Source organism: Mercenaria mercenaria, chromosome 4 (genome assembly GCF_021730395.1).
Source record: "Mercenaria mercenaria strain notata chromosome 4, MADL_Memer_1, whole genome shotgun sequence".
Classification (NCBI taxonomy): domain Eukaryota; kingdom Metazoa; phylum Mollusca; class Bivalvia; order Venerida; family Veneridae; genus Mercenaria; species Mercenaria mercenaria.
Genome location: NC_069364.1, coordinates 62527493 through 62545894, shown reverse-complemented (window position 1 = coordinate 62545894; position 18402 = coordinate 62527493). Strand labels below are relative to the sequence as shown.

At 37.6% G+C, this 18402-nt stretch overlaps 1 protein-coding gene across 5 annotated transcripts in view; it reads left to right on the top strand.

Moving 5' to 3' along the window:
- The first annotated feature begins 111 nt into the window (after nt 1-111).
- Nucleotides 112-18402, top strand: part of LOC123551919 (protein PAT1 homolog 1-like) — a 39647-nt gene continuing 21356 nt past the window's right edge. For 4 of the 5 annotated variants that reach the window (XM_045341221.2, XM_045341220.2, XM_045341219.2 and 1 more), the window contains exons 1-7: nt 112-224; nt 8194-8305; nt 11097-11218; nt 11764-11850; nt 15733-15936; nt 16619-16876; nt 17254-17425. In XM_045341221.2, coding sequence (XP_045197156.2) covers nt 195-224; nt 8194-8305; nt 11097-11218; nt 11764-11850; nt 15733-15936; nt 16619-16876; nt 17254-17425 — 985 coding nt within the window. In that variant the 5' untranslated portion in view covers nt 112-194. The remainder of the gene's footprint in view (nt 225-8193; nt 8306-11096; nt 11219-11763; nt 11851-15732; nt 15937-16618; nt 16877-17253; nt 17426-18402) is intronic. The other variant, XM_045341218.2, reaches the window with a different exon arrangement.

Here is an 18402-nt window from a genome sequence, read left to right as displayed (position 1 = left end):
TCTAAAATATGTTGTCTAGTTTTGTTTCTTATATTTCTTTTTCGTTAATTTCCCAATGCTTTATCTCCTTAACAATATTCATGTCAATCTGAAGAAAGAATCTGTACATTTCTCTTTTCCTCAATACTGTTCATAAACCGTCCAAATTTTAGAGAGTAAAGCGATATCCGGAAAAATTGGGAAAATGACCTGAAATGGCAGATACATGTTTTGCTGATTACTCTGTAGGAAACTGATTAATTTATTACATTATTTAAATACTTCAGTTTCTGTTATTGCTTGTTCTATAAACATTTGATAAGTGCAAACCTCTTTTTTCTCTATAAAACTGGTTTCATTTTCAATATTTTTTACCCCACCCATAAAAATGCTAGAGAAATGCGTCTTGCAGTATTGGCATCAATAAGATGTAATTTGGTGCTTGAATCTTTTGCTGATGTTCTGTTTAATCCAAGACTAGTGGGCTTAGACATGTGCGATTTAGCACATTCAATCAAAGAAAGTCCTATTGAAATTCCCATAAAAATGTGCGAAAATCCTGGCAGAAAAAAAAACTTACCAAGTGGCGAAAAGCAGTGTTTTAAATTCACGGTAGTCCGACAGCCCGTGGCTACCAAATTTCAGCTCGGGCTACCGATTTTCCACAGGTAAAGCCCGACTGGGCTACCGGATTTTCCTCATTTGTTTAAAAAAAACATGCTAATTAAACGAGTACAGCATCGTGATTTTCCAGACTGAGAAACGCTTATGGAATTATTGGTTTTTGCACTCTAACGTGTTGACAATCAAACACAGTGTCAAAGACGTAATCGCAGCGCTAATTGGCTGAATACAATCACCTCTAGCGTAACGGATAATTTGATTAGCTTTCACACTTCTCGCGAAAATGTCACAAGTACCTGCAGTAGGCGGAGCTTAAATCATGCTATCAGCATGTGTGTAAATGTGTATTCAGCACTCGGTATTACATCTTACAAATTGTCAACAGTCCGAGTTGCAGTAATTGGCGAGTGCGGATCCTAAAAAATCGGGCATAACAGTTTAGATTTCGTTTTGGCAAGGAGTGTCATGTCCGATGCTTTTGGACTCTGACGATGCTGATCTAGACTGGAGTATTTCGAGTTAAAATTTTTCAAAAACATGGCAAACATGTACTGTATGTCTTTTTTATTACTTCAAACATGCATAGAGATGTTTGTAAAACAAGATGTTATATGGTGCAAAAATTATGTATTTTAAGGTGTTAAAAGTTCGGGCTAGTGAAACTGGTGTCGGGCTTGGAAAATTTTTAATCTGGTAGCCCGAACGGGCTATTGGATTCAAATCTGAATTTCGTACACTGGAAAAGCGGCTAAAAATATACCGTGTTCTCAGTCAAGTGATGTTAACACAGCCATAAATACTTAATTGAGACCAAGTCATTGACGCGTTGGTAGTGGTACTTTCCAGGGATACCAATGCTATTTAAATTGCTTTCCGCGGAGTTCCCATTTACGATTGGATTCAGCGATCCAATCAAAATGTTTGTTAGAAAATCACAGGTCGGCCGAATTTTCTGCTGAGAAATTATAAAAATAAGAAATATATTGACATTTTCAACCATTAAAAATGTGAATTTTATTTTCGGCCGGGTATCGTTTGAAAGGTATATCTATTAGTATTATATAGCCACAATTAGTTTTTTGTTTGATTTGCGTTTGAAATGAATTGTGCAAACCATGGTGAAGAAGATATCACTGTTTGGAGGACTTCCAACCTGTGAGAAGAAATGGCTGACGTCGCGGCAATATTTTCATGTTTGACATTTTATTTATCGTAACAGTAGCAACAGAATGAATTAAATTTCGAATGTAAATAAATCAGATTTGAATTGCATTACATTTTCCATTTCTGTATTTCTTTATAAAACATCACGGTAACAGGGCTTCAGATAAGATGCTTAGAAATAATGCATACTCATGTCTGATACTTTTTAAGCATATAAAAATGTATATGAAATTACAGAAAAGCATGCAATGACTTTTTACTAGCGTAAACAAAATCTGAATTGTCTTGATGCTTTATGTAACAGAGCACGGTCCGCATTAATTCTCCCACATTGAACGTACACAGGCATTGAATGGAACTGTATAAACCTATGTTAAACTAGATTATACACTCAACGCATGCGTAAATCAAATAGTCGGTATTTAATATTGATGGTACGGTAGTGTATTTTTAAAAGCGCGGAGTAAACAAAAATTTCTCTAAGAATGTAAGAGTGAACAAACACTCTATGCATTCTTTAAACCAATAAAAACGATTCCCAAAACATAGCTTAAGGTATATTAATCCCCCACCGCTAGTGTAGAGTGGTTATAGGAATGGTCTCCGTCAGTCCGTCCATCCATCCGTAACACTTTCATGTCCGCTCCATATCTCCTAAACCCCTTGAAGGATTTTCATGAAACTTACTGAATATTCTGTTGGAATCAGTAGCAAGTGTTAAGTCAAAGCAAGCCAAGGGAGAAAAAAGAAGCAAAAACTTGACTGCTGAATTGAAACTGAACTGCATACAAATTCTTGGGTGCTACACCCAATAAATATGTTATAAAACTGATTTCTGTTTTTTTTTTCACATTTAAAAATTTTCAGGAGTAAAGTAACTAATTTTCAATTTCAGATTTTACCATTTTACTCATTCACAAAAAATATGACGAGTAAATACTCATAGGCCAAAAAAATAATCTAGAGCCCTGCGGTAAGTTGAAATTTAACAATATGTAAGCGAAAGTGAAACTAGAGAAAGTGTACGCGTTTTGGATGCATCGGATTTTGTTATAATTTTTAGCTCGACTATTCAAAGAATAGTCTAGCTATTCTACTCACCCTGGCGTCGGCGTCACACCTTAGTTAAGTTTTTGCATGCAAGTACATACAGCTATCATTTAAAGGCAGATAGCTTTGAAACTTATTTATTCTTTTTCTAGGTCAATTACCAACCTCACTGGGTCAAGTTCCATAACTCTAACATGTATTTTGAGCAAATTATGCCCCCTTTTGGACTTAGAAAATTCTGGTTAAAGTTTTACATGCAAGTTATTATCTCCAAAACTAATGCAGATATTGAATTGAAACTTCACCTGTGTCTTCGGGGTTATAAAACTAGTTGATAGCACCAAGTCCCATAACTCTGACCTTCATTTTGGCCAAATTATGCCCCCTTTTGGACTTAGAAAATTCTGGTTAAAGTTTTGCGTGCAAGTACATACAGCTATTACTAAAAGGCATATAGATTTAAAACTTATTTTTTCTTTTTCTAGATCAATTACCAACCTCACTGGGTCAAGTCCCATAACTCTGACATGTATTTTGGCCAAATTATGCCCCCTTTTGGACTTAGAAAATTCTGGTTAAAGTTTTACATGCAAGTTACTATCTCCAAAACTAATGCAGATATTGAATGGAAACTTCACATGTGTCTTCGGGGTTATAAAACTAGTTGATAGCACCAAGTCCCATAACTCTGACCTTTATTTTGGCCAAATTATGCCCCCTTTTGGACTTAAAAATATTCTGGTTAAAGTTTTGCGTGCAAGTACATACAGCTATTACTAAAAGGCATATATATTTGAAACTTATTTTTTCTTTTTCTAGATCAATTACCTACCTCACTGGGTCAAGTCCCATAACTCTGACAAGTATTTTGGGCAAATAATGCCCCCTTTTGGACTTACAAAATCCTGGTTAAAGTTTTACATGCAAGTAACTATCTCCAAAACTACTACAGGTATTAAATTGAAACTTCACATGTGTCTTCGGGGTTATAAAACTAGTTGATAGCACCAAGTCCCATAACTCTGACATGTATTTTGGCCAAATTATGCCTTTTTTGGACTTAGAAAATCCTGGTTAAAGTTTTGCGTGCAAGTACATACAGCTATTACCAAAAGGCATATAGCTTTGAAACTTATTTATTCTTTTTCTAGGTCAATTACCAACCTCATTGGGTCAAGTTTCATAACTCTTAACATGTATTTTGAGCAAATTATGCCCCCTTTTGGACTAAGAAAATTCTGGTTAAAGTTTTACATGCAAGTTACTATCTCCAAAACTAATGCAGATATTGAATTGAAACTTAACATGTTTCTTCGGGGTTATAAAACTAGTTGATAGCATCAAGTCCCATAACTCTGATATGTATTTTGGTCAAATTATGTCCCCTTTCGAACTTAAAACTCTTTTGATATTTAACATTTTGGGTAATAATTTCCTGCTTCTGTGACAGTATTTCGAATAGTCTAGCTTGGCTGTCTTATGGACAGCTCTTGTTTTATTATATAATAATAATTGTCATTATTGTGTGGGTTGTGCTGTCATACGTAGATTTTACAGTCAACCATGCTTTCTCTTTTCATAGCCAGTTATATTTTAGTAATTCACAGGGCACTAGACAACTTTTGGGGACAGGTACCCATACCCTCAGGAAGGGGAATTTTTTGTCATTTTAAGACAAAAAGGGGAAGTTTTCAGCCATATATATGTTACTACTTTTCACACTTATTAATAGTTTTCAATCATTTCTAATTAATGTAATATATTGCAGCAGTAACCTTCCTTAGATGCATTATAATATAACTTGAAAGAGAGTTCATATCATAACAACCTATTATCAGGGGAATTTTCTTCTGAGAAAGGGGAAAAAACATACTATTTTATGAGGGGAATGGGGCCCATATTCGGCCCCAAAAACAGCCCAACGAGTGCCCTGAATTCATGATGTTTGTCTTATTTTCTTGTTGATATTTTTCTTTGAAATTTAAAATCCCCATTGAGTTTGAAAATCCCCCCTTAATTTCAAGGCCAAGGAGGTATTTTTCACATTGCAAACATTTCTTTCCCAACCACTGCTTAGATGGTAGCATGCCAAGTTTCCTGGACAATTTCCCAGCATTTTTAATTGTTCGGTTGAATATGAAACCGTAAAATAAATTATATCGTTTTTCCTTTCTGAGTTGTTGATGGGCAATGGTTTTGAACAGCCTTCAGGGGTTGTAAGTTGCAATTTAAAACATTTTAAACAACCAAAGTATTGCTTTAAATTTATTTAATTAGATCTATTAATTATCATTTGATTGTGATTTAGTAAGCAGAGAGATTGAAATGAATTTACTGGCATATCTCTTCTTTTTATTTGGTGCATCCAGTGAATAATCTGCAGGTCATTTAGACTTTTCAAATGGTAAACCCACCTACAAGAGAAAACAATATTTTAGACCTATTTTTCACAACAAATCCAACTTTGGTCATTATTGTGTGGGTTGTGCTGTCATACGTAGATTTTACAGTCAACCATGCTTTCTCTTTTCATAGCCAGTTATATTTTAGTAATTCACAGGGCATCAGAGACCATGACATTGTTGAGATCAAAGTAAACACTTCCGCCAAAATAAGTTACCAAAAGCCTTGAAAAATTCCACTATACAAAAAAGCAAATTTAAACAGTCAGTTGATAAGTACCATCAGGATATATAAATTTAAGGACAAATATTCCACCCAATCAGTTGAAGACCTATGGGAAAATTTCTCATCCACTCTAATAACCTAACAGAAGAATTCATTCCGTCAAAAATGTCCTCCATTAGGAACCATCTTCCCTGGGTAAATCAAAGTCTAAAGAGGATAATCAGGAGGTGCGATAGGGCCTTAAAAAATCTAGGAAATCAAACAAATCATCTGAATGTAAATATTTCTTGGACCTCAAACATACACTCAAAAAGAAAATGAAAGAGGCTGATCAAAAATACCTAGAAGATATTCTAAATGTAAACCAGTCTGATGCCCTCCTTCATCAAAGCCAAACACCAAAAAAATCTACATATCAGATAAAAAATAAAACTCACCACCTGAAAACCATCAAAACTACCCAAGAATGCCAAATATCCATGTAAATGCCAATGGCATAGAAAAGCTCCTATCAAATCTCAGCCCTCATAAGACATGTGGACCAGACAAGATCAAGCCCATCATTCTGAAAACACTTTCAAAGGAACTTTCACCAATCCTTGAAATCATCTTTCAGAAATCCATTGATGAGGGATCTATACCTTCCCAGTGGAAAAATGGAAATGTTACCCCATCTACAAGAAGGGCGACAGGTCAGACCCAGCCAACTACAGGCCCATATCCCTTACATGTGTACTTTGCAAAACCCTGGAGCATATAGTGTCATCATCAGTTACAAAACATTTTACAAACCTTGGCATTCTGTACCATCTCCAACAAGATCCTGTGTGACACAACTAATTATGCTTGTAAATGACCTTGTCAAATTACTGTACAACTAACAACAGGTTGACCTGATACTATTAGCTTTCAGCAAAGCATTCGATAAAGTGAGACACAAGAAAGTCCTGTTTAAAATGCATAACTATGGTATACATGGTGAAACCCTGAAGTGGATTAAGAGCTTTCCCGATAACTGGCTTCAATCCGTACAAGCTCAGAGCCCATACCTGTCTCTTCTGGAGTTCTGCAGGGATACGTGCTTCGGGCCACTGCTTTTCCTTGCATATATAAAGGACCTCCCACAAAATATCCATTCTAAAGTGCGTCTATTTGCAGATGACACTGCAATATACATGTCACTTACCTCTGTCAGGCAATCAAATACCCTCCAAAACGATCTTAAAACTCTAGAAAAGTGGGAGTTGGACTTATATTTGGAATTCAATCCCTTCAGGTGTCAAATTAATTTAATTATCCACATCGCAACAAGGAAACTTCCTATTCCTTCACAATACTACCAGCATAATACACTAATAGAATCTGTCACCTCAGCAAAATACCTTGGTGTGGATATCTCAAACGATCTCTTGTGGGATGCCCACATAAATAGGTCAACCAAAAAGGCAAATCAAACTGTAGGTTTCCTTTGCAGGAATCTAAAGGTTAACTCCACCCCTTAAGCCCACGGCATATCAGATCCTCGTTAGACCTCAGCTGGAATATAGCTCCAAAGTCTGGTCTCCATACACACAAACCCAAATGGACCAAATAGAAGCAGTCCAAAGACAGGCAGGGCATTGGGCTATGTCCGACTTTGGCTGCACCTCCAGTGTCAGTGACATGTTATACAGCCTAAAATGCGCAGGCTAGATCTCTGGCGATATGACTCCCGACTCTCTCTTATGTATAAAATCTCAAATCAACCAGTTGGAATCCTGTTGGAAGGTATCTCATCCATCCACTGTCTTATAGGTTAATCTCTGCAACCACTGACTACTACAAATATTCCTTTTTCCCCAGGACTATAGTCCTATTGAATAATCTTTCACCTGACATTCTCTGTCTTCCAACTCTTGAGCAGTTCAATGCGGCTGTTTACAACATTGAACACACTTCACCATAACCTTGCTGTTCACCCCTAATTTCTACCAAAATACCTGTCCTAGATTTTTCACCATTCTAGATTTATATTGTAAAAGTGCTTTTTACTCAGAGAGATAATCCTTTCCTAGATTTTTCACCATTCTCTATTTATTTTGTATTAAAAGGTGCTTTTTACTCAATAAGAAAAGAAAACATACAAAATTACAGCTGTTAAAAAAAATGTTTGATCCTATCTCAAGTTGTTTTCTCACTTCTGCCATCACGGGTAACAGGTTTTTTTTTTGCCGATTTTATAGCCGTTATTCGGTTATGTCCCCATCGAAAATAGTGTCCTTTCTCCCAATTTCAAGTAAAAAATTCCCAATTCAAAGCCAAACAAAATTAAAAAAAAATCAATCTGTTTTACTGAGAAAAACAGCAAGTAGGACGAAAATTGAGTAAGAATTCCATTTCAAGCAAAAAATTCCCAATTCAAAGCCAAACAAAATTCAAAAAAAATCAACCTGTTTTACTGAGAAAAACAGCAAGTAGGATGAAAATTGAGTAAGAAAAACGGTAGTACAAGCAGATGTAGTAGTTAAATAGCAACTCTGACTACTAAACCAGGGATCTGAGTTTCATTCCCCCTACTTCTCTGTTTTAAAATTACTGACATTGGGATAAGAGTCCCATGTATGGATGCTTTGCACATGGAATGCTAAAGAATCAGGGAGGTTTCTTGAATCACGTGATGTGAACAGCTATGATAATGAGTTATTGATATTTTCAGACTCGGGGGGTCACGTGATGTGAACAGATATTATATTGAGTTATTGTTTTCAGACTCTGGGGTCACGTGATGTGAACAGCTATGATAATGAGTTATTAGAAGCTCCAGAGGAAGAGGGAGAGTTTGATGTTCTCAATGATGAGACATTTGGAAACCTTGACGATGGTTTGTATAAAATTGTCTTGTACTGTATAACAGTGGGTAGCCAGTGCACAGGTTCCATGACTGTATTTTGTTGAGTTTTTTTCACACAAAATTATGCCCCTTTTTTGAAACTTCACACACTTGTCCACTGTACATGTAATGAACTGTCATGCATTATACAGGTTCTGTAACTCTAGTTTGCAATCTTTATTAATCCCCCGCCATGGTGGAGGGATTATAGGAATGGTCTGCATCCGTCCGTCTTTCCGTCCGTCCGTCCTTCCGTCCGTAACAAAATCGTGTCCGGTCCATATCTCCTAAACCCCTTGAAGGATTTTCATGAAACTTGGGTCAAATGATCACCTCATCAAGACGATGTGCAGAACCCATGAGTCAGCCTTGTCGGTTCAAGGTCAAGGTCACAGCTCATGGTCAAAGGTTTGAGCCTGCCATTTTGTGTCCGCTCTATATCTCATAAACCCCTTGAAGGAATTTTATAAAACTTGGGTCAAATGATCACCTCATCAAGACGATGTGCAGAACCCATGAGTCAGCCATGCCTGCTCAAGGTCGAGGTCACAACTTAGGGTCAAAGGTTTTGAGCCTTCCATTTTGTGTCCGCTCTGTATCTTCTAAACTCCTTGAAGGATTTTCATGAAACTTGGGTCAAATGATCACCTCATCAAGACGATGTGCAGAACTCATGGGTCAGCCTTGTCGGCTCAAGGTCAAGGTCACAACTCAAGGTCAAAGGTTTGAGCCTGCCATTTTGTCTCCGCTCTATATCTCATAAACCCCTTGAAGGAATTTTATAAAACTTGGGTCAAATGATCACCTCATCAAGACAATGTGCAGAACCCATGAGTCAGCCATGCCGGCTCAAGGTCAAGGTCACAACTTAGGGTCAAAGGTTTTGAGCCTTCCATTTTGTGTCTGCTCTATATCTTCTAAACTCCTTGAAGGATTTTCATGAAACTTGGGTCAAATGATCACCTCATCAAGACAATGTGCAGAACCCATGGGTCAGCCTTGTCGGCTCAAGGTCAAGGTCACAACTCAAGGTCAAAGGTTTGAGCCTTCCATTTTGTGTCCGCTCTATATCTCCTAAACCCCTTGAAGGAATTTTATCAAACTTTGGTCAAATGATCACCTCATCTAGACGATGTGCAGAACCCATGAGTCAGTCATGCCGGCTCAAGGTCAAGGTCACAACTAAGGGTCAAAGGTTTGAGCCTTCCATTTCGTGTCCGCCCTATATCTCCTAAACCCCTTGAAGGAATTTTATAAAACTTGGGTAAAATGATTACTTCATCAAAACGATGTGCAGAAATTATGAGTCAACCATGCCAGCTCAAGATCAAGGTCACAACTAAGGGTCGAAGGCTTGAGCCTTCCATTTTGTCTCCACTCTGTATCTCCTAAACCCCTTGAAGGATTTTCATCAAACTTGGGTCAAATGATCACCTCATCAAGAACTCATGAGTCAGCCATGTCAACTCAAGGTCAAGATCACAATTGAAGGTCAAAGGTTTCAGCTCTGTATCTCCTAAACCCCTTGAAGGATTTTCATGAAACTTGGGTCAAATGATCACCTCATCAAGACGTTGTGCAGAATTCATGAGTCAGCCATGTCAGTTCAAGGTCAAGGTCACAGCTAAAATCAAAGGTTTACCCTTTCACTATCCATAGCAGTGGCGGGGCATGTAGTCTGTACATCCATATGTCTTGAAATCTTGTGTGTCCAACTCCTCTATTAGCCTGATTTGATTCAGACTTTAACAGGTGAACAAGCTTGATGTGCAGATGACCATGAAGGAAGGAAGTTTTTCTGTGGCTATTTTTACCACAGTTATGGCCCTTTGTTTTGCTATTGAGAATATAGATAAAAATCTGGTGTGGCAAAGTCCTCCCACACCTTGAGTCTGATATATTTGCTTCAAACTTTCACAGATGAACAAGCCTGTTGTGCAGATGACCATTAAGGAAGAATTTTTTGCTGCGACTATTATATTTTCTACAGTTATGGCCCTTTGATAGTTTTGCTACATAGAATATAGAGAAAAATCTGGAGTATCCAACTTCTCTCACACTATTTGCCTGATTGGCATACTTACCATTTAATGATTATCTTACCATTATCAGACATAGGATATTAACTGTCCGAAATAATTTACATTGAACCTGGCGGTGGCAAATGATTTTACCTTGCGACCAGTGCAGACCAAGATCAGCCTGCACATCCATGCAGGCTGATCATGGTCTGCACTGCTTGCTATTCAGTCATTAAATTTTCAGTGAGTACCCCTTGGAATAATAAATAGTGTTGCCTAAATTGAATGATGGCGTCCATTTTAGAAATTTAGCAGAGTAAAGGTTAATACTGAAATAATAATTATTTTTTCTTTGTTTCCTTATTTGTAAGACTGAAGTGCAGAAAGCAGGTTGATATCCTGTTTTTAGACATAACATGTGTCTGTTCTTGCAGTTTGAAGAAAGCAATTTAATTTCTATCACAGTGCAGAATTTTTTATATCTGAACTTGTGTAGGAGATGCTTGTAGTGGAAACATTTACGATCTTCTCAAATGGTCGTCTTATAGTCAGTCTGCAACACTAAAATTCAAAGTGCTAGCTTAATTGATAGCTATATGTGGTACTGAAATTCAGCAATTGAGTAGCGAAATAAATTTAATTATACTGGCTCAAACGTAGTGCTAGGGCACTGCTAGCTTGAATACACAAATTCCACATGTTAGCTGCTTGTGAGCTATATATGTTGTTTACTATATTGATACTGTGTTTGAATATTTTAGATGATTTTGACTGGGAAGAGCAGACAGAGAAGTTTGCCGAGGTGTACGACCCGGAACATGCCGGTCACCACCATAACGACTCTGGCTTTAATACGGCAGAAAAATCCTACAGAACACAGGAGGTGAGTGTGATCCTTGTTGTAACACTCAAAACATACATCTGTGTAAAATGTTTTGGTGTAGAGCATTTGGCAAGACTTTTCACAAAGACTAAAATAAACTTATCAATATCCAGTTATTGAAAATCTGGTTAGGCGTATCAGGGAATTGTAGCTCTGTGCCACATGAACTGAAAAAAATATATATTATTGTATTGTAAAATTAGTTACATTCTTAAATTAATAAAAATTCTGTCTTGCATAACTAGTTCGAAATGGGGCATTGTTAACACTCATGCAAGTGAATAAAAGAAATATCAGTTTTGAAAATCTCATTAGGGAGAGGTAAAAACTGCCATCTAGTATGCAGATCATATACCTGGGCAGGGCTAATTTTCTCTCTCTGGTAATCTTACCACTTTAAATACTGTCAGTTTATTCATTGAGATTTACTTTGTATTTGTGCTGAATCAAGACACATTTGCTGTGACCATGCTATTGTATTGCCATGGTTAATGCTGTTAAAACAAAAAAGAGAACAATGAAATGGAATATATACATGTTTGCAGGAGTATATGGAGCACAGTATCAGTCAGTTGATGGTAGATGATGATGAACCTGATCCTGCCATACTCAAGTCCAAACCTATACCCAAGGTTGGTGCTGTACAAATTCTTGTCTTTGTGATTCTCATTAGCTCACCTGAGCCAAAGGCTCAGGGTGAGCTATTTTGATTGCTCACCATCCGGCGTCTGTCCACACTTTCCTTTAAACAACATCTCCTCCTAAACCACAAAGCCAATTTTGATGAAACTTCACAGGGATGTTCCTTGGATTATCGTCTTTAAAAATTATTCAAAGAATTGAATTCCATATAGAACTCTGGTTGCCATGGCAGCTGAAACTAAAAAAACTTTAAAAATCTTGTCCAAAACCACAGGTCATAGGGCTTTTATATTTGGCATGTCGCATCATCTAGTGGTCCTCTACCAAGTATGTTCAAATTATCTCCCTAGGGTCAAATATGGCCCCGCCCTGGGTGTCACATGGTTTATATAGACTTATATAGGGAAAAACTTTGAAAATCTTCTTGTCGAAAACCAAAGGGCCTAGTGCTTTGATATTTGGTATGCAACATCATCTAGTGGTCCTCTACATAGATTTTTCAAATTATGCCCCTGGGGTGAAAAAAGGCCCCACCCTGGGGGTCCCAAGTTTTACATAGACATATAAAAAAAACTTCTTGTCTTAAAACACAAGACCTAGGCCTTTGATATTTGGTATGAAGCATTGCCTGGTGGTCCGCTACCAAGATTGTGACCCGGGGTGAAAAGAGGCCCCTACCCAGTGGTCCCAATTTTTACATAGACTTATATAGGGAAAAAGTCCTTAAAAATCTTCTTGCCTGGAACCACAAGACTTAGGCATTTGATTTTTGGTATGTAATATTGCCTTATGGTCCTCTACCAAGATTGTTCAAATTATAACCCAGGGGTGAAAAGAGGCCCCACCCCGGGGGTCCCAAGTTTTACATAGACTTATATAGGAAAAAACTTTAAAAATCTTCATGTCTGAAAGTTCAAGACCTAGGCCTTTGATACTTGGTGTGCAGCATTGCCGTATGGTTTTCTAACAAGATTGGTCAAATTATGCCCCTGGGATGAAAAGAGGCCTCACCCTTGGGGTCAAAAGTACCCAAAGTAATTAGGGGACAGGGGTCACTTGACTTTGACCTTAACCTGCTGACCTACTTTTTTGTTTTTAGCTCACCTGTCACAAAGTGACAAGGTGAGCTTTTGTGATCGCGCAGCGTCCGTCGTCCGTCCGTCCGTAAACTTTTGCTTGTGACCACTCTAGAGGTCACATTTTTCATGGGGTCTTTATGAAAATTGGTCAGAATGTTCACCTTGATGATATCTAGGTCAAGTTCGAAACTGGGTCACGTGCGGTCAAAAACTAGGTCAGTAGGTCTAAAAATAGAAAAACCTTGTGACCTCTCTAGAGGCCATATTTTTCAGATCTTCATGAAAATTGGTCAGAATCTTCAACTTGATGATATCTAGGTCAAGTTTGAAACTGGGTCACGTGCCGTCAAAAACTAGGTCAGTAGGTCAAATAATAGAAAAACCTTGTGACCTCTCTAGAGGCCATATTTTTCATGGTATCTGTATGAAAATTGGTCTGGATGTTCATCTTGATGATATCTAGGTCGAGTTTGAAACTGGGTCACGTGCGGTCAAAAACTAGGTCAGTAGGTCTAAAAATAGAAAAACCTTGTGACCTCTCTAGAGACCATACTTTTGAATGGATCTTCATGAAAATTGGTCAGAATGTTCAACTTGATGACATCTAGGTCAGGTCGAAACTGGGACACGTGTGGTCAATAACTAGGTCAGTAGGTCAAATAATAAAAAAACCTTGTGACCTCTCTAGAAGCTGTTCTTTTCATGGGATCTGTATGAAAGTTGGTCTGAATGTTCATCTTGTTGATATCTAGATCAAGTTCGAAACTGGGTCAACTGTGGTCAAAATCTAGGTCAGTAGTTCTAAAAATAGAAAAACCTTGTGACCTCTCTAGAGGCCATTCTTTCAAATGGATCTTCATGAAAATTGGTCAGAATGTTCACCATGATGATATCTAGGTCAAGTTTGAAATTGGGTCACGTGCGGTCAATAACTAGGTCAGTAGGTCAAATAATAAAAAAAACCTTGTGACCTTTCTAGAGGCCATATTTTTCATGGGATCTGTATGAAAGTTGGTCTGAATGTTTATCTTGATGATATCTAGGTCAAGTTTGAAACTGGGTCAACTGCGGTCAAAAACTTGGTCAGTAGGTCTAAAAATAGAAAATCCTTGTAACCTCTCTAGAGGCCATACTTTCAAATGGATCTTCATGAAAATTGGTCAGAATGTTCACCTTGATGATATCTAGGTCAAATTCGAAACTGGGTCATGTGCAGTCAATAACTAGGTCAGTAGGTCAAATAATAAAAAAAACCTTGTGACCTCTCTAGAGGCCATATTTTTCAATGGATCTTCATGAAAATTGGTCAGAATTTTTATCTTGATGGTATCTAGGTCAGGTTCAAAACTGGGTCACATGAGCTCAAAAACTAGGTCACTATGTCAAATAATAAAAAAAACAACGTCATACTCAGTTCAAAACTGGGTCATGTGGGAACAGGTGAGCGATTCAGGACCATCATGGTCCACTTGTTTAAGATACAGCCTTGAAATTTGGATGACAAATACAGTTTTGCACACCGATCTTAAAGCTGACTTACAATGATCATGAATGTGACCTATTGACCTTTCTTAATATTTAGCATCTGTTTGATACTTGAAACATGTAGCTCATATTACTCAGGTGAGTGATCCAGGGTCATCATGACTCTCTGGTTTGTTTTTTAGCTCACCTGAGCCAAAGGCTCAAGGTGAGCTTTTATGACTGCTCGATGTCCGTCGTGTGTCAACAGTTTCTGAAAAAATCTTCTTCAAAACCACTCACAGGAATGATCCTTGGGTGGCCCCCTATCAAAAATGCCCAAAGAATTAAAATCCATTCAGAACTGTGGTTGCCATGGCCATTGAAAGGAAAATCTTAAAAATCTTCTTGCCAGAAACTGTTTGCCGGATTTCAAAAATATTTTGTAGAAATGATCTCTAGGTGTCCCTCTACCAAAATTGGTTAAGCCGTTCTATTTTGGTAAAAAACATGGCTTATTTTCCCTATATGGTTATATTGGAAATTTCAAAAATCTTCTTCTCTGAAACATGAAGACATAAGGCTTAGATATTTGGTATGTGGCATTGTCTAGTGGACTTTTACCAAGATTGTTCAAGTTATGATCCCAGCCCACCTCATGGTCCCTTGAATTTACACAGAGTTCTATAGGAAAAACATAAAAAAATGTTCTTCTCTTAAACAGAGAGGCACACAGCTTAGATATTTTACATGTGGCATTGTGTAGTGGTCCTTTACTAAGATTATTCAAATCATGACCTAGGGTCCATTCAAAGCCTTGCCCCTGGGTCACTTAGTTTTTATTCGAGTTATATAGGAAAAATACTTAAAAAATTATTTAATCGTATTTCCAAATCTGTTTAATTATAATTACCTGATGACCCCAAGTAATTAGGGCCACTTGACTGTGACCTTGACCTACTGACCTACTTTCTTGTATGTTTTTTTCAAGATACAGCCTTGAAATTTTGATGACATATACAATTTTGCACACCGATCTTAAAACTGACTTTCATTAACCATGAATATGACCTACTGACCTACTTTCTTAATATTTTAGCATCAGTTTGACACTTGAAAAGTGTTCACACACTTGGGGAAAGATTTCAGTGCTAACTAATATTTGACTTTTTTACCTGATCTCTTACACATGTTCATGTTGCTCAAATTACTCAGTCAGGTGAGCGATCCAGAGTAATCATGACCCTCTTGTTTGATAAGGTGATGGATGTAAAATGATATTTTACCTCTAAATTAAGTGATAGTAATGAACTTTATCCCTTTTCTAAAAAGAATTGGGCATTTATTCCACAGAGACAACAGAACTTGGACAGTTTGTTTGGTCCTGCCTCGCCGCCATCATTGTTGGATGCTGAGCATTTGGTGTCGCCAACCAGCAAGAATATCTGGGGTTCACCATTACAAGAAGTGCCTCAGCCACGACCACACCTGAACAATATACAGTCATTGTTTGATTTTGCCAAGTCTGCTAACTCTGTGAGTGATTATCATTTAAGCATAAATGGAATTATATATAAATATTGTTATGTCCCCGAAGGGAGGCATATTAGTTTTCAACTGTCCGTCTGTTCGTTAGTCACAACGTTAACTTTTTGCATGAAGGCACTTTACTCGCGAACCACTGCACCCAGGACCTTCAAACTTCACATGCTGATAGTACTTATTGAGTACACGACCTCTACTGACTTTGGGGTCACCAGGTCAAAGGTCAATGTCACCAGGTCAAAGGTCAAGGCGCTGCTGGGGCATTTGTCACCATTAGTGACAGCTCTTGTTTCTTCACTGATTTCTTGGCAGTGTACCTGTATGTACCTTATCAATAGTAATATTTGCTCACTAAAGTCATTGTTAGATTTTCTTTTAAATTACTCTTAGGACCTTCTTAAATTTCTAAAATGTCTGCAATGATTTTGATTTTATTTTTTTGCAAGAATGATAGTGGAAAATTTTATTTCATGAAATCTTTATATTTCAGACAGTAGATTTCCTGGTTTCAGCCACAACTGCAATATTTGGGGACATGAAATTGCATTATTTTGTTGGGACTTAATTTGATGGATTTCACAACCTTAAATCCATGCAAAACAATTGCCAAATAATGATTATCATTTCACATTATATCTTAATTGTTCAATTTTCAACATATTGTTTGAAATAGGATGGTCCTATTGCTTCCATCCACGGCCCTCACTCAAGATCGGCCCCCATGGTGCTACCAAAGGCTCAGACATTAGAGGAGATTGAGAGTTCTCTGCTGCGTAAACCCAAGGTGCTGACTGCAGAAGAGTTGGAGCGTCAGCTTCGCGGAGAGTCGCCCAGTCACACATCATCATTGTTAACCAACGGTCATCCCATACCACCTGCACAGTTCAACATCCCACCTCCTAACATGGCATCCTCACTTCCCATGCAACATGTGAGTAATTAGTCTGACGATTCATCAAAATCAATACAAAAATTTTAGAAATGTAATTGCTGTAGAATTGTTTAATTAAATAAAATGTCTTAGTTTTGGCTGAAGTAGCTGTTTTCTTTGGACATATACATGTATTAGTTGATTTCAAGTTTAAAAAATTAATTTACGAAAGATTCATTGTAGTTTATGCAACAGCAAAATCGTCAGTAATTAGACCCCTTGAATAATACTTTCTCTAAAATATTTATTTTTATGTTGAATACAGTGTTGGTTTTCATGCTATTTTCTGTTGATTAAAGAAGTGCTTATTTTGAATAGATAATAAAGAATTGAGTATACTACAGTAAAGTGCAATAAAGTAATTCTGGGTGTTTTAGCCTCCTCAGATGGTACCGGGACCTCCACCTGGCATGAAGGGTATATCCAATGGTCACAGGTCGCCAGTATTCAATACACCTGCACCAATAGGAACACCAGTACGCGTGCCACCTATACCAGGTGGTGCTCCTGTGAGCAGTACTCCACAGTACAGGAATAGACAGTCGCCAGGTATAAAGCTGATTTATACTTACATTATGTTGTTGTTGTTTTTTAGCTCACCTGTCACAGTGACGAGGTGAGCTTATGTGATCGCGCGGTGTCCGTCGTCCGTCCGTAAACTTTTGCTTGTGACCACTCTAGAGGTCACATTTTTCATGGGATCTTTATGAAAGTTGGTCAGAATGTTCATCTTGATGATATCTAGGTCAAGTTCGAAACTGGGTCACGTGCCTTCAAAAACTAGGTCAGTAGGTCTAAAAATAGAAAAACCTTGTGACCTCTCTAGAGGCCATATATTTCACAAGATCTTCATGAAAATTGGTCAGAATGTTCACCTTGATGATATCTAGGTCAAGTTCGAAACTGGGTCACGTGCCGTCAAAAACTAGGTCAGTAGGTCTAGAAATAGAAAAACCTTGTGACCTCTCTAGAGGCCATATATTTCAAAAGATCTTCATGAAAATTGGTCAGAACATTCACCTTGATGATATCTAGGTCAAGTTCGAAACTGGGTCACGTGCCTTCAAAAACTAGGTCAGTAGGTCAAATAATAGAAAAACTTTGTGACCTCTCTAAAGGCCATATTTTTCATGGGATCTGTATGAAAATTGGTCTGAATGTTCATCTTGATGATATCTAGGTCAAGTTCGAAACTGGGTTGCGTGCGGTCAAAATTTAGGTCAGTAGGTCTAAAAATAGAAAAACCTTGTGACCTCTCTAGAGGCCATATTTTTCAATGGATCTTCATGAAAATTGGTCAGAATGTTCATCTTGATGATATCTAGGTCAAGTTCGAAAGTGGGTCACATGCTATCAAAAACTAGGTCAGTAGGTCAAATAATAGAAAAACCTTGTGACCTCTCTAGAGGCCATATTTTTCATGGGATCTGTATGAAAGTTGGTCTGAATGTTCATCTTGATGATATCTAGGTCAAGTTCGAAAGTGGGTCACATGCCATCAAAAACTAGGTCAGTAGGTCAAATAA